Raw genomic sequence first — 18,185 nt, 5'->3', positions numbered from 1 at the left:
CCCATCGTGGCGCAGTGGTTAACGAACCTGACTAGGAACTATGAGGTTGCGGGTTCGATCCCTGGCCTTGCTCAGTGGGTTAAGGATCTGGTGTTTCTGTGAGCTGTGTTGTAGGTCGAAGACACAGCTTGGATCCTGCACGGCTGTGGCTGTGGCTGTGGCTGGTGGCTACAGCTCCGATTCAACCCCTAGCCTGGGAACCTCCAAATGCCGTGGGAGCGGCCCTAGAAAAGACACAAAGAAAAAAAAAAAAAAAAGAATAGATGTATGTGTAACGGAATCACTTCACTGTACACCTGAAACTAAAACTAACACAGCATTGTAAACCAACGGTACTTCAGTTTAAAAATTTTAAAGAAAGCAAACCAGGTTTTGGAGGGCGGTGAGGTCTGTCACTTTGGCCTTTCCTTTTGGAGCCAATGTATTGTTTCGGGCCTGCTTTTCCCTCCTCATTATTTTGAGTGTTTATTTGGATTTCCTCTTTAGCTTTCCTCATTGTTCTAAAAGTACAGGATATGACACGGTTCAGTTACTAGAATGGACCTCTATTATTTCTACAACCAGAATGTAAATATCCCAACTACTCCAGACCTGGTAGGAATCGTCAAAAGCAGACAGTCCTCTCCTTGGGAACTTGCTGGGACTTGCCCTGTTGGTCTGATGTGAATCCTGTTGCTGAGGCACCAGAGCAAGTTTTTAAAAGAGCCCGTGTCTAGATTATCCAGGATCACACAGAAGAGCTTTTTTTCTTTGGCTAAAATGGACAGAGTTTGATATGGTAAGAGCACGTTGGGTGATTTAAATCAGTTTCCCTTTATTTTATTTTAATTTATTTTATTTTATTTTATTTTTGTCTTTTTGCCTCTTCTAGGGCCACTTCCGAGGCATATGGAAGTTCCCAGGCTAGGGGTCGAATTGGAGCTGTAGGCCTACGCCAGAGCCACAGCAATGCCAGATCCGAGCCATGTCTGCAACCTATACTACAGCTCACGGCAACGCTGGATCCTTGACCCACTGAGCAAGGCCAGGGATCAAACCCGCAACCTCATGGTTTCTAGTCAGATTCATTAACCACTGAGCCACGACGGGAACTCCAAATCCATTTCCCTTTAAAGCAGCCCCAGAGTTCCAGAAATCCTATGTGTGATTTTTCTCTCATTCCCGTAACACATTTTCACAAAACTTGGGTAACTTTAGATCCTGGGTTATATACAGTTTTATAGTCCTCCCAATCATTTCCATTGGGGTCCCCTTTCCAGGCCTCTTCGCTCTGTTTCTCCAAACTTTCCAATCAAGTCTTTCACCTTCTTCCAGCACTTTTTTTTTTTTTTCCCCAGGGACACACCTACAGCCTATGGAAGTCCCAGGCTAGAGACTGAATTGGAGCTGCTGCAGGATCTGAGCCGTGGCGTAGCTTATGCTGCAGCTTGCAGCAACACCAGGTCCTTAACTCACTGAGCGAGGCCAGGGATCGAACCCGCATCCTCATGGATACTAGTCAGGTTTTCAACCCACTTAGCCACAACGGGAACACCTCTCCCAGCATTTTTAATTCTTTCTTTCTTCTTCTTTTTTTTTTGTTTTTTTGCCTTTTCTAGGGCCGATTCCCGCGGCCTATGGAGGTTCCCAGGCTAGGGGTTTAATCCGAGCTGTAGCTGCCATCCTACACCAGAGCCACAGCAGTGCGGGATCTGAGCTGTGTCTGCAACCTGCAGCACAGCTCACAGCAACGCCAGATCCTTAATCCACTGAGCAAGGCCAGGGATCAAACCCACAACCTCATGGTTCCTAGTCAGATTCCTTAGCCACTGCGCCACAACGGGAATGCCAGCATTTTTAATTCTCATTCCACTCTCCAACATGAAATCAGAGTGCGAGCCTAAGGGAAACAAAGTAAAAACTTCTTTCTTCGTTTTTATAGAGAAATCTGTGTGGCACAGGAATCAAGAGTGTGACTGTGCAGGGGAAAGCTGCTTGTGATCATGTAAAACGATGGTTCGCTGGTAAAAGCGCTGGTCTGGTCTCAAGAAGCTTAGGTTTTAGTCCTGGCTCTTGTTATCTTGATGTGTGACATGCTGCTTTACCCTCTGGTTCTAGAGTTCCTCATTTGTCAAACAAGGAGCACAAATTCTTCAGCAGGTCTACAAAGCAGCGGCCAATGTTAAAAAAGAAACAGCAGGCCCAAGATGGAGTGACTTGTGCCAAGGCCACATCACCAAACCCAGACTTAATATCTAACTTAACTGCAGTTTCAGCCTCTCTCAGGAGCATAATCTTAACCAGTCAGTTTAGAATTACCTAGTTAGCACTAGTGGGTAACCAGCCTGATAGACCTCTGCTGTGCCCCAAAGGAAGGTGACCTGGCCTAAAACAATTAGCGCTTTGCTAGAACCACTTCCTTGTTCTGCCCCCTTCTGTCCTTAAAAGCCTTTCCTTTTTTACAGCTCTTCAGGGCTCTCTTCTATCTGCCGGATGAGATGCTACCTGATTCATGAATCATAAAATAAAGCCACTAAGATCTTTAGAATGTACTTGCTACTGACTGAGGCTCTTGGACCCTTTAATCAATACACATTGCTAACAGGCCAGATGGAGAAATTCAGGCAAGGCTTTATTTGGACCTGTGCTGCAGGAGGATGGAGCGAAAACAAATAACAGGTACCCTTGCTTGTTGCCTTAGTGGGGAGTGAGATGGAGATGATCCCTTAAATGGGCTGGCGGGGGTGGATCTGCGGGTGGAGCTAGAGAGGTGGCTTAGGTGGTCTGCCCATCCCCCTGGTTGTGCCCTGTGCAGGGATCATGTGCAGTAGCCTGTACTTGCTCCCCCACACCTGGCAAATGGAAGCAGGGTTTTTTGTTTTGTTTTTGTTTTTTTTGTATCTTTATTGTTCATAATCTGCCCAACTGCACATGCATGCAGTTATTTTTAGTCCCTTATAATTTCTTTATATTCTGTTGCTCAGGGAGACTTTTGTCCAGGTGTAAGCACTGCAGCAAAGGGTCCCAGGTCCAGATCCCAGCCTGTCTCATACTCAGTTGATTTTTTTTTTTTCAAATTTAGGGCTGCACCCACAGCATATGGAGGTTCCCAGGCTAGGGGTCCAATGGGAGCTGCAGCTGCAGGCCTATGACAGCCAAAGCGATGCTAGATCTGAGCCACATCTGTGAACTACAATGCAGCTCATGACAACGCCAGATCCTTAACCCACTGTGCAAGGCCAGGGATCAAATTGGCATCCTCATGGATAATAGTCGGGTCTGTAACCTGTTGAGCCACAGTGGGAACTCCCTGGATTTTGTTTTTTAACAACAGGAAGAGGAAGAGCCAGAGATCTTTTTTGTGTGTGTCTTTTTAGGGGCTGAACCTGCTGCATATGGAAGTTCCCAGGCCAGGGATCCAACCTGTGCCTCTGCAGCCACCCAAGCAGCTATGGTTGGATTTTTTTTTTTTTTTTGGTATTTTTAAGGGCCGCATCCATGCCATATGGAAGTTCCCAGGCTAGGGGTCAGATGGGAGCTGTAGCTGCCAATCTATACCACAGCCACAGCAACGCCAGATCCTTAACCCACTGAGTGAGGCCAAGGATTGAATCCGAGTCTTCATGGATACTAGGGGCTCTTTACTGCTGAGCCATGATGGGAACTCCTGCAGTCGGATTCTAAACCCACCGTGCTACAGCAAACTCTATGCTCTCCATCGTTTTTTATTTCATTTGTTACATCATTACCCTTTCCATAAATTGAAATGATCTGTAATCACCTTTTATTATCTGCCTCCTCAGCAAGGGCAGGGCTCGCCGTCGTGTTCACGAGGCTTTTAGCATAGCCCTAACACATGGTAGGCTGTCAACAAATATTATTGAATAAATGAATGAAATAATTATAATAAATAAATGGTACTGTGATATGAACATGTTCAAAACTCCATGGTTAGATGAGGGAGGTTGTGAAAGTGGGGGAAACTCTCTAAAGGGCAGATTAGAGGCCTGATCTTCCGACCTTTGTATACTCGGCTCAGTTCCACAAGACCAAACGCCTATATTCTTTCCTAACTTTTTTTCGAGTTTCTCCACGAAGCCCCACCTATCTTGCCGGCTGATGCAAACCCGGCAAGCCCGCAGGGGGGCGCCCACAGCACGCCACCCGACAGAACGAAAACTACATTTCCCAGCATTCTGCGCGCCCCGACCCACTTCCGGAACCGGCGGACAGCATGGCGGCCTCCGAGGAGCACGATTCCTCGGCTGAGGCACCCCAGACGGCAGTGGAGGAGGAGGAAACAAAAACATTTAAAGACCTGGTGAGAATGGATGACGCCGGTTTCTCTTTGTTGCGTTGCCGCCAGGCGCGGGCAGAGTCCGGTTGCCTACGGGCCCGGCCGCTGGTGCAAAAGCAGCCCGGGCCTACCTCAGGTTTCCCCCGGGATGTCTCTCGGGTTCCGGACCTGCTCCCTCACTTCTGAGTTTGGGTGGTGGGAGGGCGGCCGCGCCCTTGGAACCCTCATTTGCTCCTCTCAACTCCATCTTGATGTGGCAGCCTTTTGTCTGTCCAGGACGTTGTCCGTGCGGCGAATCGGTTTTTTTTTGTATTATCTTGGCCTTTGGATTTACATGAACAGGTTTTGAATTCTGGCCCAGCCGCCGACTAGAGGCAGGTTGATTCTGTGCCTTTCCGCGTCTGTAAATTGGGGATTATGATAAGTACTTCATAGAGTTATGAGAATTATATGAAGTGACACATGTAAAGAACTTTGTCCTTGGTGAGTGGAAAGTGATGGGTCTTAACTCAGAGCTAAGAAGATTGAGTGGCTGTACAGCAGAAATTGACAGAACATTGTAAATCAACTATAATAAAATTAAAAATAAAAGACTGAATGGGCTCACAGTCAATAATCAAAGTGTAGGGGATGCACATGTCACCAGCAAGGCAGTTCTGACGGTCGTTTAATTATGAGAGGGGCGAGTGTGTGTTGTTCTTTGCTAAACTGTGTTTTTCTGAATTCTAAGGGTGTGACAGATGTATTGTGTGAAGCTTGTGATCAGTTGGGATGGACAAAGCCAACGAAGATCCAGATTGAAGCTATTCCTTTGGCCTTACAAGGTAGATTGAGAATAAATATGTGACCTGTTACAGATTCAGTATGAAGTAACACAAACTTAAAGACTTACCGCTTTTGAGAGCTATTGCTTTGCATGCTTCTAGTGAAATGAAATGTAGTCACTAAAGATAAAAGGCTTGGGGCTTATTGGCTTTTGAAAAAGTAATTCTCCAGTTTTATTAAGCTTACTTTCTACAAGGGGGTTTGTTGTCTTCTTGTCTTTTTAGCTTTTCTTTCTCAATTTCTTTTGGCTCTTTCCCCTTTGCCAGGTTAATTCTATCTTCATCCTTTTTTTTCCCTTACTCTAAAATGCTACTGAGATTTCTCATCTAAACCTGAAGCTCTCAGGCTGTTAGCATCAGTGAGTTTCAGCCAGTGCTCATTAGAATCACCTGTGGAACTTTTAAACGCATCGTGATTTCCGGGGTCCAGCCTAGACCTACTGAATTGGATTTTTCAGGCGTGGGACCTAGGCATATGTAGATATAAAACTTTCTAGTTTATTCTGATGTGTCTGCCCCTGGGGCAGTGCCAGGAGGTGGGGTGGGGCACCATTTGTGAGATGCTCATGGCTCCCATGTCTATTTCTAGCCCACACTTTTTTGCTGAATCCAAATAAGTATGTCCAACTGGTTTTTAGTTACTTCTCTCCAAGCCTACTGCAGGAACCTCCAGTTCCCCATGTCCAAACCGGAGTCCTTATTTTTCTCACCAGAACTAATTTCTCCGTAGCCCTTATTTCAGTTTATGGCCTTTGAGTTTCCCAAGTGAGAAACCTGTGTCAATTAGATTTTCTTTTGTTACTTTCTCTTACTTGTTCCAACCTCCCTGTCTGACTTCCCTTTAAGCCACTGTTATAGCTCCCCTGCTATATCCTGACCGAGCTCTCGTTTTCCTGTGCATTCCCCATTCTGGTCTTTTAGATCATTCTGGGTTGTAAGGAAGAGAGTCATGTTCATGTTATCTCAGGGAAGGGTTTAGGGTTAACCTCAGTAAGGAAACCCCAGCGGTTACACAGTCCAGGACCAAGGTCAGCATCTACTGCAGAGGTCATTACTCAACAGGAAGCCTTGCCACTGCTCAGCTGCAGTGGTCTTGGCTTGGGATTTAATTGCCACATCTTCTGTTACGGCCTGATTGATGGTAACAAACCATGGGGACTCACCCCTAAGGAATTACTTCTGGCATCCTTCCCTTAGAAGAAGCGGTATAAATGACATGTCCTGTTAAGGTCCTTGGTGCCTCTTTATGCCATCAGGCCTGGAGTTTTATCATCCTAAAGAGTAACATTGGTCATGATATTCCCTGCTTAAAATCCTTCAGTTCCTCTCTGTTAAAAGGAGATACCAGAACTCCTCAGTGTGACTGTGAGCTTCCTCATTCTCCTCCCTTTCCCACTTGACTTCTGTATGCTGGCCACATTGTACTTCTCATTCTCTCTGCTCGTGCTATGTTCTTTAAAGCTCCATCCTCAGAGTTCCCGTCGTGGCTCAGTGGTTAACGAATCCGACTGGGAAACATGAGGTTGCATGTTCGATCCCTGGCCTCCATCAATGGGTTAAGGATCCATCATTGTCATGAGCTGTCATGTAGGTTGCAGACGTGGCTCGGATCTCGCATTGCTGTGGCTGTGGTGTAGGCCAGCAGCTGTAGTTCCTATTGGACCCCTAGCCTGGGAACCTCCATATGCCGAGGGAGCGGCCCTAGAAAAGGCAAAAAGACAAAACAAATAAAAAATAAAAAAAATAAAGCTCCATCCTCTTTCCTTAGACAGGACTGTCCTTCATTGCTTTCTTTGCTTACCTCCAGATTTAATTGACTTATCACCTCTGTTAGCCTTCCCTGACTCCTCTGAGCAGGTCACTCCTTCCTTTGGGTTCTCACTATATCCTGTAGGAGCCTAGCACACGAAAACACATTTGTGTTTTTTGCCCCTGGATTTTGAGCTTATTTAGGACAGATGCTGTATCTTCTGTCTTGTCAACCTCCCTTTCCCCCCAACTCATCAAACTTTTATTCATAGTCTACTTTGTGCCAGCATTGGGTCATCATGGAATAACGTGGAAATGATGCAGAGAACATTTCTTTGTCTTCTAGGTCGTGATATCATTGGACTGGCAGAAACCGGCTCTGGGAAGACAGGGGCCTTTGCTCTGCCCATTCTGAACGCACTGCTGGAGACTCCCCAGCGTTTGTTTGCCTTAGTTCTCACCCCAACTCGGGAGCTGGCCTTTCAGATCTCAGAGCAGTTTGAAGCCCTGGGGTCTTCTATTGGGGTGCAGTGTGGTAAGTGTTGAGAGGAAGGGAATCTTCAGAGTTTTTTCACAAGTTGAGAATGAGTGTGAAAGGAGATGGCAGGAAATGTTATTAGAGTTCCCGTTGTGGCGCAGCAGAAATGAATCCCACTAGGAACCATGAGGTTTTGGGTTCTATCCCTGGCCTTACTCTGTGGGTTAAGGAGCTGGTGTTGCCGTGAGCTGTGGTGTAGGTTGCAGACGTCGCTCGGATACTGTGTTGATGTGGCTGTGGTGTAGGCTGGCAGCTGTAGCTCTGATTTGACCCCTAGCCTGGGAACCTCCATATGCCACAGATGCGGCCCTAAAAAAACAAACAAAAAAAAAAACAACAAAAAAGGAATTGTTATTAATACAAGTTCATTGACCTAAAGAGCTAATTTGGTATTTTACCTTTGGGGAAAGTCAGAGTTGTAAGAGAAGAAAAAGTAGAAGTCTGGCTTTGGCTTTAAAAGATGTTTTAGTGAACTGTGGAAAAAATTAAGGATCTCTTTTCAATATTCTTTTTATTGTAGCCGTGATTGTCGGTGGAATTGATTCAATGTCACAGTCTCTGGCCCTGGCGAAAAAGCCACATATAGTAATAGGTGAGTAACTGACAAAGATAAAGGACACTGGCAATGATAAATTGGAGAAAATCTACTGACATTGCGTGTAACTTATTTGTGTGGAAAGATCTCAAAAAACGGATTTTTGTAATCTTGTTTAATTTTTATTAACTTCTGAAATTTTGGTTAGGGGAGGGGGATAACTTTTCCCTTTCTGTCCTTTTTCTTAAACATTGTCCTCTCTCCTCAACCTTTCTTGGTAGCAACTCCTGGTAGACTGATTGACCACTTGGAAAATACAAAAGGTTTCAACTTGAGAGCTCTCAAGTACTTGGTCATGGATGAAGCAGACCGAATATTGAATATGGATTTTGAGACAGAGGTGAGCTCTTAATACCTTTCTTTCCCTCACAGCATCTCAAGTGTCCTGTTTCAAAATCTGGTTCATTGCATGCCTGCTCCTGCAGAGCACTTATCATTGTCAGTTAATTTAACATCGCTGCTGCTTTTTTCATTCTTGATGCTCTGTACTGTCAGTGCCTCAGCTTCCTCTACAGTCTGACTTGATTTCAGAGATGAGACCTGTCAGAGCCACATTGTCTTTGCCGTTTTGTTTGATTTTGACTATCCACCTTCAAATATCTCTGTTTTCTTTGATGACCTGTTATCCTAGCCTGTTTAGCTGATTAATGCCTATTCTTGACTTTCTCTTAGATTAGCTCTATTCTACTAATTTAAGTTGTTCTTTGCTCTGAATGGCATTATTTTTTGGATAGCTTCTGGTAAGGTTTCAGAAAGTAAATATTCAGTAAACTTTAGCTAAACCTAATTAAATTTTTGAGTCCCCAAGCCCCCACCCATTATCTCCTTCATAAAGAGCATTTGAGAGTGTCCAGTCTAAATGTCACATTGGTGCCCTTTCCTCTTTGTGCCTTAGGTTGACAAGATCCTCAAAGTGATTCCCCGAGATCGGAAGACATTTCTCTTCTCTGCTACCATGACCAAGAAGGTGAAAATTTCTAGGACTTCACTTTGCTTCTTTATAAGACTTGATAAGTAGAAACAATGACAGTGATCAGACTAGAGCCTTTCGGAATCAGCATACCATTCTAGGTTTCTTTCTTCAGGTGCAAAAACTTCAGCGAGCAGCGCTGAAGAATCCTGTGAAATGTGCTGTTTCCTCTAAATACCAGACGGTTGAGAAGTTACAGCAATATTATCTTTTTATTCCTTCTAAATTCAAGGTAAAGTGTTTACTTTGATCATTCCTGCCTCTCCCTCTCCTTCTTCACCAAAGCATCTGAAAGTGTGTCAACTCTCGATGAGCTAAGAGCTGTGCTACAGATTGGAGTCCTTTCTGTTGTCTTAGAGTGCGTGCCGTGCTTACATTTATCACTGATAAAGTCAGACATTCCGGGAATTTGCAGCATAGTAAGCCACAGTAATGAAGTCATTATATAATTCCTTCCTAACCCCATCGTTCAGATCGTTTTTCTTTCGTCTGCTTATAATGTGGGTTTTTTTTTTATGTGTGTGTGGGCAAGGGGCCCCGGTTTGTGTTTTGATGTAAGGACTGCATGCTTGCTGAGTACAGATCTCAGGCACTTGGCCACAGTCTATGTGAAACTCATGGTTCACAGAGAGGATAATGCTGGTTAAGGAGTTCGGTTTTGGCAGCCGGGGTTCTAGATAACTGAGAAGCAAGTATAGGCTTAACCTTTTACATAATTTGTATGCCCAGGACTCCAACCTTTTTCCAGGTTCAGTTATATCTGTTGTCTTGTCTTTATGATTTAGGATACCTACCTGGTTTATATTCTAAATGAATTGGCTGGAAACTCCTTTATGATATTCTGCAGCACCTGTAACAATACTCAGAGGACAGCTTTGCTACTCCGAAATCTTGGGTTCACTGCCATTCCCCTCCATGGACAGATGAGTCAGGTAATTCTTCTTCGGTGTCACTAGTGGTTAACTGGTGGCCAGAGAAAAATAAAGCTTAAAGCAGGAAATTTATGCAGTAGCAACACAAGACATTTATGCATCTCCTCTTAGTGGTCTTGATTTTATGGACTTTAAAATGTTGCTCTGGATGCTGCTTCCTCCTTTCAGGATAGCAAGAGGCTCAGATGAGGATATTCCACAGGTAGTTGTCTGATATGGAAGCTACTGATTTGATATTCAGCCCTAGTGGTAACAGTGATTCTCTGGTCTCTAAAGACTTTTAATAAATTATTTCCCAATTATCTTTCTATTGTGTTAAATAATAATGATTCATGTTAGTATTTTTTAGCTTTAGTCTTAAATATTCTGTTGCTGCCATGTTTCCTTTTGACCTGTGAAGCCCAGTTTAGAATTAGGGGGGGACACATCCTTTTCAAAATTTCTTTCTCTTGGTTCTTCTGTTTAGTGTTCCTAGTTTGTGTGTCTTGGATTCTAAGATTCCTTCACTTTTCGAGATTAAAATTAATTTCTTCTCGTCATCTCAGAGCAAGCGCCTGGGATCCCTTAATAAGTTTAAGGCAAAGGCTCGTTCCATTCTTCTGGCAACTGATGTTGCAAGCCGGGGTTTGGACATACCTCACGTGGATGTGGTTGTCAACTTTGACATTCCTACCCATTCCAAGGTGAGTCCTGTGGGCGACCTGACTTTCTAGCCTCAAAGTCTGTTTCTGTCCTTCCTCTCTTCCTTCCTCCCTTTTCTTATTTTAAAAATTGTGGTGTAATGGACATACAATGTTATATGAGTTTCAGGTGTAACATGTAATGATTTAGTATTTGTATATATTGCAAAATGGTCACAGTGAGTTTTTTCTTATGATGAGAACTTCTAAGATATTTTCTCATAGCAGCATTTAAATATGTAGTGCAGTATTATTAACTGCATATTTAATGTATGTTACCATGTTTTACATTACACTCCCATGACTTACTTATTTTATAACTGAAATTTGTACCTTTTGACCCCCTTCACCCCTTTCACATACACCCACACACACCCATCCTTGCCTCTGGCAGCCACCAAATCTGTTCTTTATATCTATGAGCCCAGGTTTTTTCTTTTTTAAGAATCCACATAGAAATGAGATCTCAGTATTTGTCTTTGTCTAACTGATTTCACTTAGCCTAATATTCTCTAGGTCCATCTGTGTGATCAGAAAATGGGAAGATTTCATTCTTTTTAAGTAACTGATACTATTCCCTAGTATCCAAAGTGTATTTCTTTCTTTTTTTTTTTTGTCTTTTTGCTATTTCTTTGGGCTGCTCCCGCGGCATATGGAGGTTCCCAGGCTAGGGGTCCAATCGGAGCTGTAGCCACCGGCCTACGCCGGAGCCACAGCAACACGGGATCCGAGCCGCGTCTGCAACCTACACCACAGCTCACGGCAACACCGGATCGTTAACCCACTGAGCAAGGGCAGGGACCGAACCCGCAACCTCATGGTTCCTAGTCGGATTCGTTAACCACTGCGCCACGACGGGAACTCCCCAAAGTGTATTTCTTAATGGAATGTTTTCTGTCTTTCCTTAGTTACAGTATTAGGGGTGTGTGTGTATGTGTGTGTCCTGGATTAGTTAAGTATCAGAAGTTGCGAAAGCTCTTGATTTATTCATTCACGTCATCTTCACATGCGTGTGGTTGTGATATTACTGAGTGTGAATGAAGGAGCCAAGGAGAGCTGACAGATGCTCTGGTCGGAGGAGCAAGATGTACCACATGGCAGCCTAGTTGATGAGAAATGGCTGCTTGTGGTCCTCAGTGTACCCCAGGGTTTCTGAACCTCGGCACTGTTAACATCTTGGACTGGGAATTCTTTTTTCTTTTTTTTTGGCCATGACATGCAGCAGTTTGATGTGGGATCTCAGTTCCCAGACCAAGGATTTAACCTGGGCTGCAGTGGTTAAAGCTTTAAGTCTTAACTACTAGACCACTGGGGAGCTCCCTAGCTGGGAGGTCTTTATTTCAGGCTGTTCTTTGCATGGTAGGATGTTTAGCAGCATTCCTGACCCCTATCCACAGGTGACATTGTGACAACAGGATATGTTCCCAGACATTTCCAAATGCCCCCTGGGGAGGCCAGAACCGCCCCCGGTTGAGAACAGCTAGTGTCTCTCAGCTTTTTGTTAAACTGCTATAGACAAGGTGCTGTCTCTTTTGGTTTTCACAGTAACTCTTGAGTTTGGCCATGTACTTGTATCCATGTTAGATAGGCAGAAACCAAAGTTCGGAGAGGTTGTGAAGCCTTGCAGACAGTTGTGTTGCCTTTTGGTGGTAAAAGTTGTGGCCCAGGTCTGCCTCGAGGTCCAGTGCTGTTTTCCTCTACACTATGCTGTCTGTAGCCATGCAGATAGGCTTTGTAGATTTGCTTTTCTATAGAAAGAAAGGGGGTCGGGGTCACTTTTGTGCTGTGAGGGAAATAAAAAAGTGAAGTAGATTTATCTCAACAGAGTGCCAATCCATCTCACTGTTCCATCACAAATCTGCTTTCTTTCAAAGGTTTGCAGTAAGACTTTACATACACTTTTTTTTGTTTGTTTTTGTTTTTTGTTTTTTTTTTTTTTGGCTTTTTAGGGCTGCACCACGGCATATGGAGGTTCCCCGCATAGGGGGTCTAATCGCAGCTACAGCTGCCAGCCTAGCCAGAGCCACAGCAATGTGGGATCTGAGCCGCGTCTTCAACCTACAGCACTGCTCATGGCAACGCCGGATCCTTAACCCACAGAGAGAGGCCAGGGATCAAACCCACAACCTCATGGTTCCCAGTTGGATTCGTTTCTGCTGTGCCACAACGGGAACTCCTACCTACACAGTTTTGAACTTATATTCAGCTAACTCAAATTTAATTACCCTTCTTGTTTCAGGATTACATCCATCGAGTAGGTCGAACTGCTCGAGCTGGGCGCTCTGGAAAGGCCATTACCTTTGTCACACAGTAAGTGACTCGACTTGCATGCTGAGCAGTGTGAAGAGCAGAACTTTGAAGCAGTCTAACTTCATCACTTACTATAATAGTCACTTAACTGTCTCATCCTGCCTTCATCATTTGTAAAATAGAAATAATAATACCTACCTAGCAGGACTTTAATGAAGAGTGGAGAGAGATGTGTATAAAGGAGCATGTACTATGTTATATGTGCATAGTATAGTATTTGGCATATAGACACATCATGAAAATACCCTGTTATTTCTTTCAACTGCTGGAGCCAGAGAGCAGTGACCTTTTCCTCAAGCTGGTTATTCTAATAACGGTTTCTCATTTTCTTTTTAAAGGAACAAATTGTTACATACCCAGGGGTTTTCTGGGAGTAAGAGATACGCTGGGTGGTTTTATACTGGGCTCTGCCCAGCAGATTGCGTTTAGTCAGTGTTGTGAAGAAGGAGGAGGCGATTCAGTGTTGTTTAACACTCTGGCTCCTGCCGCATCATAGCTTTCGAGTGGGCAGATATGTGCACGGAGCCAGCCAGAGCCATGCTAGTTTTCCTTCCTCAGATACGATGTGGAACTCTTCCAGCGCATAGAACACTTAATTGGGAAGAAACTGCCTGTCTTTCCAACCCAGGATGATGAGGTTATGATGTTGACAGAACGTGTGACTGAAGCCCAAAGATTTGCCCGAATGGTATGCAGAGCATTGTCTCACCAGCTTCTGTGTGGTTGATATTAACTGTGTGCAAGACATGTTATTGTAGTAATCCTTAATAAACTGTATTATTTTATTCCACATTTAAGATGAGCAAACTAAAGCATAGAGGTGGTAGGTAATTTGCTTTCGACCATATGACTGAACAGTTGATTCAGAGCTTGGACTCAATCTGACCACAGTGACGCATTCCCAGCCACTGTTCATGTTTCACATGTGGCAGGAAAGCCTTTGGACTTGAGATCAGGAGATGCAGCTGCTGACTGTGGGTGTGGACAGTGGGTCTCACCTCTCAGAATCACTTCCTCACCTGTAAGTTGGGAGTAATATTTACCTTGAATACCTCATAGGGTTTTATGAGCACCAGATAAGCTGATAGACATGGCAGAGTTACTGATTAGTAGCTGTAGCAGCAGGAGAGGAGGTGAGAAGGTGCCAAAGGAGAATCCTTGCAAGTGTGCCTGCTCCCTGGAGCCCTATTCTGGGGAATGAAGAAACTTTGCCCCTGGGGCACTTTCTGAGTAGCTGAGACGTGGACTTGTTTTTGTTTTCTGCTCACGTGGAATTCTTTGGTATTTTTGTTTATAAAAATATGTGTGCATTGGGAAAAAGTTTTAGAAAATACAGAAAGGATTAAAATAGTAAAAACAGAAGTCACCCTCCCACAGAAAACTGTTGATGATAGGTGGCTATTTTCCTTTTTTTTGTTTTTGTTGTTGTTCTTGTTGTCTTTTCTAGGGCAGCACCTGCTGCATGTGGAGGTTCCCAGGCTAGGGGTCCAATCAGAACTACAGCTGCAGGCCTACACAACTTGGGATCAGAGCCACGCCTGCAACCTACACCAAAGCTCACAGCAACGCTGGATCCTCAACCCACTGAGTGAGGCCAGGGATCGAACCTGAAACCTCATGGTTCGTAATTGGATTGTTAACCACTGAGCCATGACGGGAACTCCCCATTTTCTTTTTTTTCTTTGCACCTAACACGTCAGGCACTTTATTAAATGCTTTACATGTGTTGTCTCATGTATTATTTATCAGACTTCTACTGTGCAGAGACGGTAATTGGGATCAAGTTATCCATTATGCTCACTAGGTACAACACCTAGTGTCTATAATAATTTATTTTTATTTTTTAATTTTAAAAAATTTTTATTGGGGTATAGTTGACTTATAATGTTGTGTTAGTTTCAGGTGTACAACAGAGTGATTCAGTTATACATATACATAAATCCATTCTTTTTCAAATTCTTTTTCCATATAGGTTATTATAGAATATTGAGTACAGTTGCCTGTGCTATGCAGTAGGTCCTTGTACGTGTTAATCCAAAACTCCTAATTTATCCCTCCCCTCCATGTTTCCCCTTTGGTAACCATAAGTTTGTTTTCAAAATCTGTACATCTGTTTTTGTTTTGTAAATAAGTTCTTTTGTATAATTTTAAAATTTAGATTATACATATAAGTGATAGCATATGATATTTGTCTTCTGATTTAGTATGATGATCTCTAAGTTATTTTTCTTTTTCTTTTCTTTCTTTTTTTTTTTTCCCATCTTTTGTCCTTTTAGGGCCGCCCCGCGGCATATGGAGATTCCCAGGCTAGGGGTTGAATCGGAGCTGTTGCTGGCCTGTGCCAGAGCCACAGCAACGCCAGATTCGAGCCGTGTCTGTGACCTATACCACAGCTCATGGCAACGCCGGATCCTTAACCCACTGAGCGAGGCCAGGAATCAAACCTGCAACCTCATGGTTCCTAGTTGAATTCGTTTCTGTTGCACCACCACAGGAACTCCCTATTTTTCTTTCTTTAGCCATAATTATACTTTATCTAATTGTATATGACTTTATCTTGATATATGTCATTTTTCTATTTCAACAAATATTGGATTCATGTGATCACTTTTTTTTTCCTTCACATTTTAAACTTTATTCAAAAAGCTTCATGTAGGCTGTATCTTAGCACTGATTCAGTTCAGTTACCAAACTTTCTTAGACACTAGTGGCAAGAGTAGTTTCTTGGAGCCATTGTAAGTTCCCTTAACTGCCTTCTGAATTCTCAAGGAGAATCAAATTAAATCTTCTGGACTTTGCATTAGATATATTTTACTGCTTTCCAAGTTTTTAAAAGTTGGTGGTCTGAGGAGAGTGAATTCAGTTTATTAAAAACAGCCCTACCTGCAGGGTTTTTTGTTTTTTGTTTTTGTCCTTTTAGGGCCGCATCCGTGGCATATGGAGGTTCCCAGGCTAGGGGACAAATTAGAGCTGTAGCTGCTGACCTGCGCCACAGCTACAGCAATGAAGGATCCAAGCCATGTCTGCAACTTACACAGCTTACAGCAACACTGGATCCTTAACTCACTGAGCGAGGTCAGGAATCCAACCTGCAACCTCATGGTTACTAATCTGATTCATTTCCACTGCACCACAATGGGAACTCCTAGAGAGAGACTCTTTTATTTTAGATGCTAGCACCTTGGAATTCTCATGTGACTACTTCTTAATGGCTACAAAGAATTCCGTTATGAATATATAACATGATTTACATTGATCTGTGTTTGTGCTTTTTTCAGTCTTTTTGTATATAATTAGTACTGTGTTGAGCATCCTAGTATGTACATCTTTGCACACTTGTTTCCTAGAAGAATGTATTCCTGGAAGGAGAACCAGTTGTTGGGTGGAGCAGTATACACAGTTGAAATATGAATTATAGGGGAGCCAGATTCCCCTCCACCACCAGAAAAGCTATCAGCAGTTTATGCTATGGGATAGTATGTGAATGTCCCCATAGCTGACTAGTACTAAGTATTACCATTCTCCTAAATCTTTGCTAGTCTGTCATATGAAAATAATAGCTTAAGGAGTTCCCTGTTGGCTCAGTGGGTTAAGGATCCCATGTTTTCAATGCTGTGGCATGGGTTTGAGCCCTGGCCTGGGAATTTCTGTGAGCACTATGAAAATAAAAGAATAGGTATTGTTTTAATTTTCCTGCCTTTGGTTAATAATAAGATAAACATTTTTGTATATTGGGATTTTCGTCTTATTTGCTTACATGAGGTGTTAGGGAGTTACTTAGCGTTTGATTTTAAGGAGAGGAGACCAGGATGTGTTGACACTCAGTGACAGTAAATCCCTTTTCGATCCTGTCCTTTCTGTTTCTCCTAGGAATTAAGGGAGCATGGAGAAAAGAAGAAGCGCTCACGAGAAGACACTGGGGACAATGATGACACGGAGGGTGCAATTGGTGTCAGGAACAAGGTGGCTGGAGGAAAAATGAAGAAACGGAAAGGCCGTTAATCTCTTTTATAAAGACTCGATTCCTGCTTTCTTTTCTGTAAAGAGCATTGAAGGAGAAAATGGACCTCTTCTAGCAGAGTTCCTCAGGCCAAAGTCTGTCAGACTTGTGTCCAGAATCTGCTCAGCTCTTTCGGGGCTCATCCCTGTTTTCGTGTGTCAGAGCGAAGTTGTTGTTGTTGCTGCTGCGGAATGTTTTCCCAGTGCTGATGTCAAGGCTGGGACTGGTCTTCAGCTTTGGTTCCTTGCTCCCCACACCAGTAGGATGTGCCTTCCTCTTCCTTCACACAGACCTGTGCTATTTTCAGCCGCAAGTCAAGGATGGGTTGAGGAAGCACCTGACCTGTAATTGTCAAGAAAGGAGCCTATACATCTATAAAATAGTGATACTTGAGCAACCTCAGCTTGTGCTTCATGAGACTGAATGGGAAATAATAAATTTAAATATTATTTTTAAAAGATGCAAACTCCTTGAAGGCTTTTTTAGGTTAGAGACTTTATAGATTTAGGTAAGATCTTCTTACTAGGTAAGAAACTGACAGTGGTGGCTCCCTGGTGGATCCCTGGCAAATTCATTGGTTGTCTTTAATTTAAGGTAAACATTATTTATGACTTAAATCAGTGAAGGGGGAGTTCTCTTGGCTCAGCGGGTTAAAGATCTGATGCTGTCATCGCTGTGGCTCAGGTTCAGTCCCTGGCCTAGGAGTTTCTGCATGCTGCAGGCACAGCCAAAAAGGAAAAAAAAAAAATCAGCAGAGGAACAAGAGGATGATTGGCTTAGAAAGGGAAGTCCTGGAGTTCCCGTTGTGGCTCAGTGGTAACGGACTTGACTGTTATCCATGAGGATGTGGGTTCAGATCCCTGGCCTTCCTCAGAGGGGTAAGGATCTGGTGTTGCCTGTGGTGTAGGTCCCAGACACGGCTCCAATCCCACATTGCTGTTACTGTGGTGTAGGCCAGCAGCTGCAGCTCGGATTGGACCCCTAGCATGGGAACTTCCATATGCCACAGGTGCAGCCCTTTAAAAAAAAAAAAAAAAAGAAGAAATATATATAGAGAGAAAGGGAAGTCTCGCTTGAAAGGAAGTCATGTTTTTCTTGGGGATGGAGCAAAGTCTTTTAGGTCCCTGAATAGCTTCCCTTCCCTGGCTTCTTGGATTAAGCAGGCAGTTAGGAAGACTGGCTTCTTGTGTGAATTCTTATCTCCAGGGGACTGGAGTGAAATCAAGAAACATCAGAAATGTAGGGCAGTTCCAAGCCCCAGTTTCATCCTTGGTGCCCATTGAACACTGTGTCCTTCCTTTTGTTCCCATC

The 18,185-nt window shown here is 43.6% G+C and overlaps 1 protein-coding gene across 1 annotated transcript; it reads left to right on the top strand.

Annotated features, from left to right (window-relative positions):
* The first annotated feature begins 4,167 nt into the window (after positions 1–4,167).
* Positions 4,168–17,334, top strand: DDX47 (DEAD-box helicase 47). The gene is made up of 12 exons (XM_047787510.1): positions 4,168–4,300; positions 5,007–5,100; positions 7,196–7,384; positions 7,908–7,979; positions 8,204–8,322; positions 8,878–8,949; positions 9,068–9,184; positions 9,738–9,884; positions 10,430–10,567; positions 12,804–12,874; positions 13,433–13,562; positions 16,745–17,334. Exons 1-12 carry the CDS (start codon positions 4,214–4,216, stop codon positions 16,874–16,876), a joined length of 1,368 nt encoding a protein of 455 aa, XP_047643466.1. The 5' UTR covers positions 4,168–4,213; the 3' UTR covers positions 16,877–17,334.
* The last annotated feature ends 851 nt before the right edge of the window (positions 17,335–18,185 follow it).

Source organism: Phacochoerus africanus, chromosome 7 (assembly GCF_016906955.1).
Source record: "Phacochoerus africanus isolate WHEZ1 chromosome 7, ROS_Pafr_v1, whole genome shotgun sequence".
Taxonomy (NCBI): Eukaryota; Metazoa; Chordata; class Mammalia; order Artiodactyla; family Suidae; genus Phacochoerus; species Phacochoerus africanus.
Note: the sequence above shows the minus strand (reverse complement) of the source record. Positions and strands in the feature narration are given on the sequence as shown.

Excerpts from the sequence above, each read along its gene's own strand:
- DDX47 (XM_047787510.1), top strand. The coding sequence starts at position 4,214 with ATGGCGGCCTCCGAGGAGCACGATTCCTCGGCTGAGGCACCCCAGACG. Across the intron at positions 4,301-5,006 it reads CAAAAACATTTAAAGACCTG|GGTGTGACAGATGTATTGTG; the intron begins GTGAGAATGGAT and ends CTGAATTCTAAG. Across the intron at positions 5,101-7,195 it reads TATTCCTTTGGCCTTACAAG|GTCGTGATATCATTGGACTG; the intron begins GTAGATTGAGAA and ends TTTGTCTTCTAG.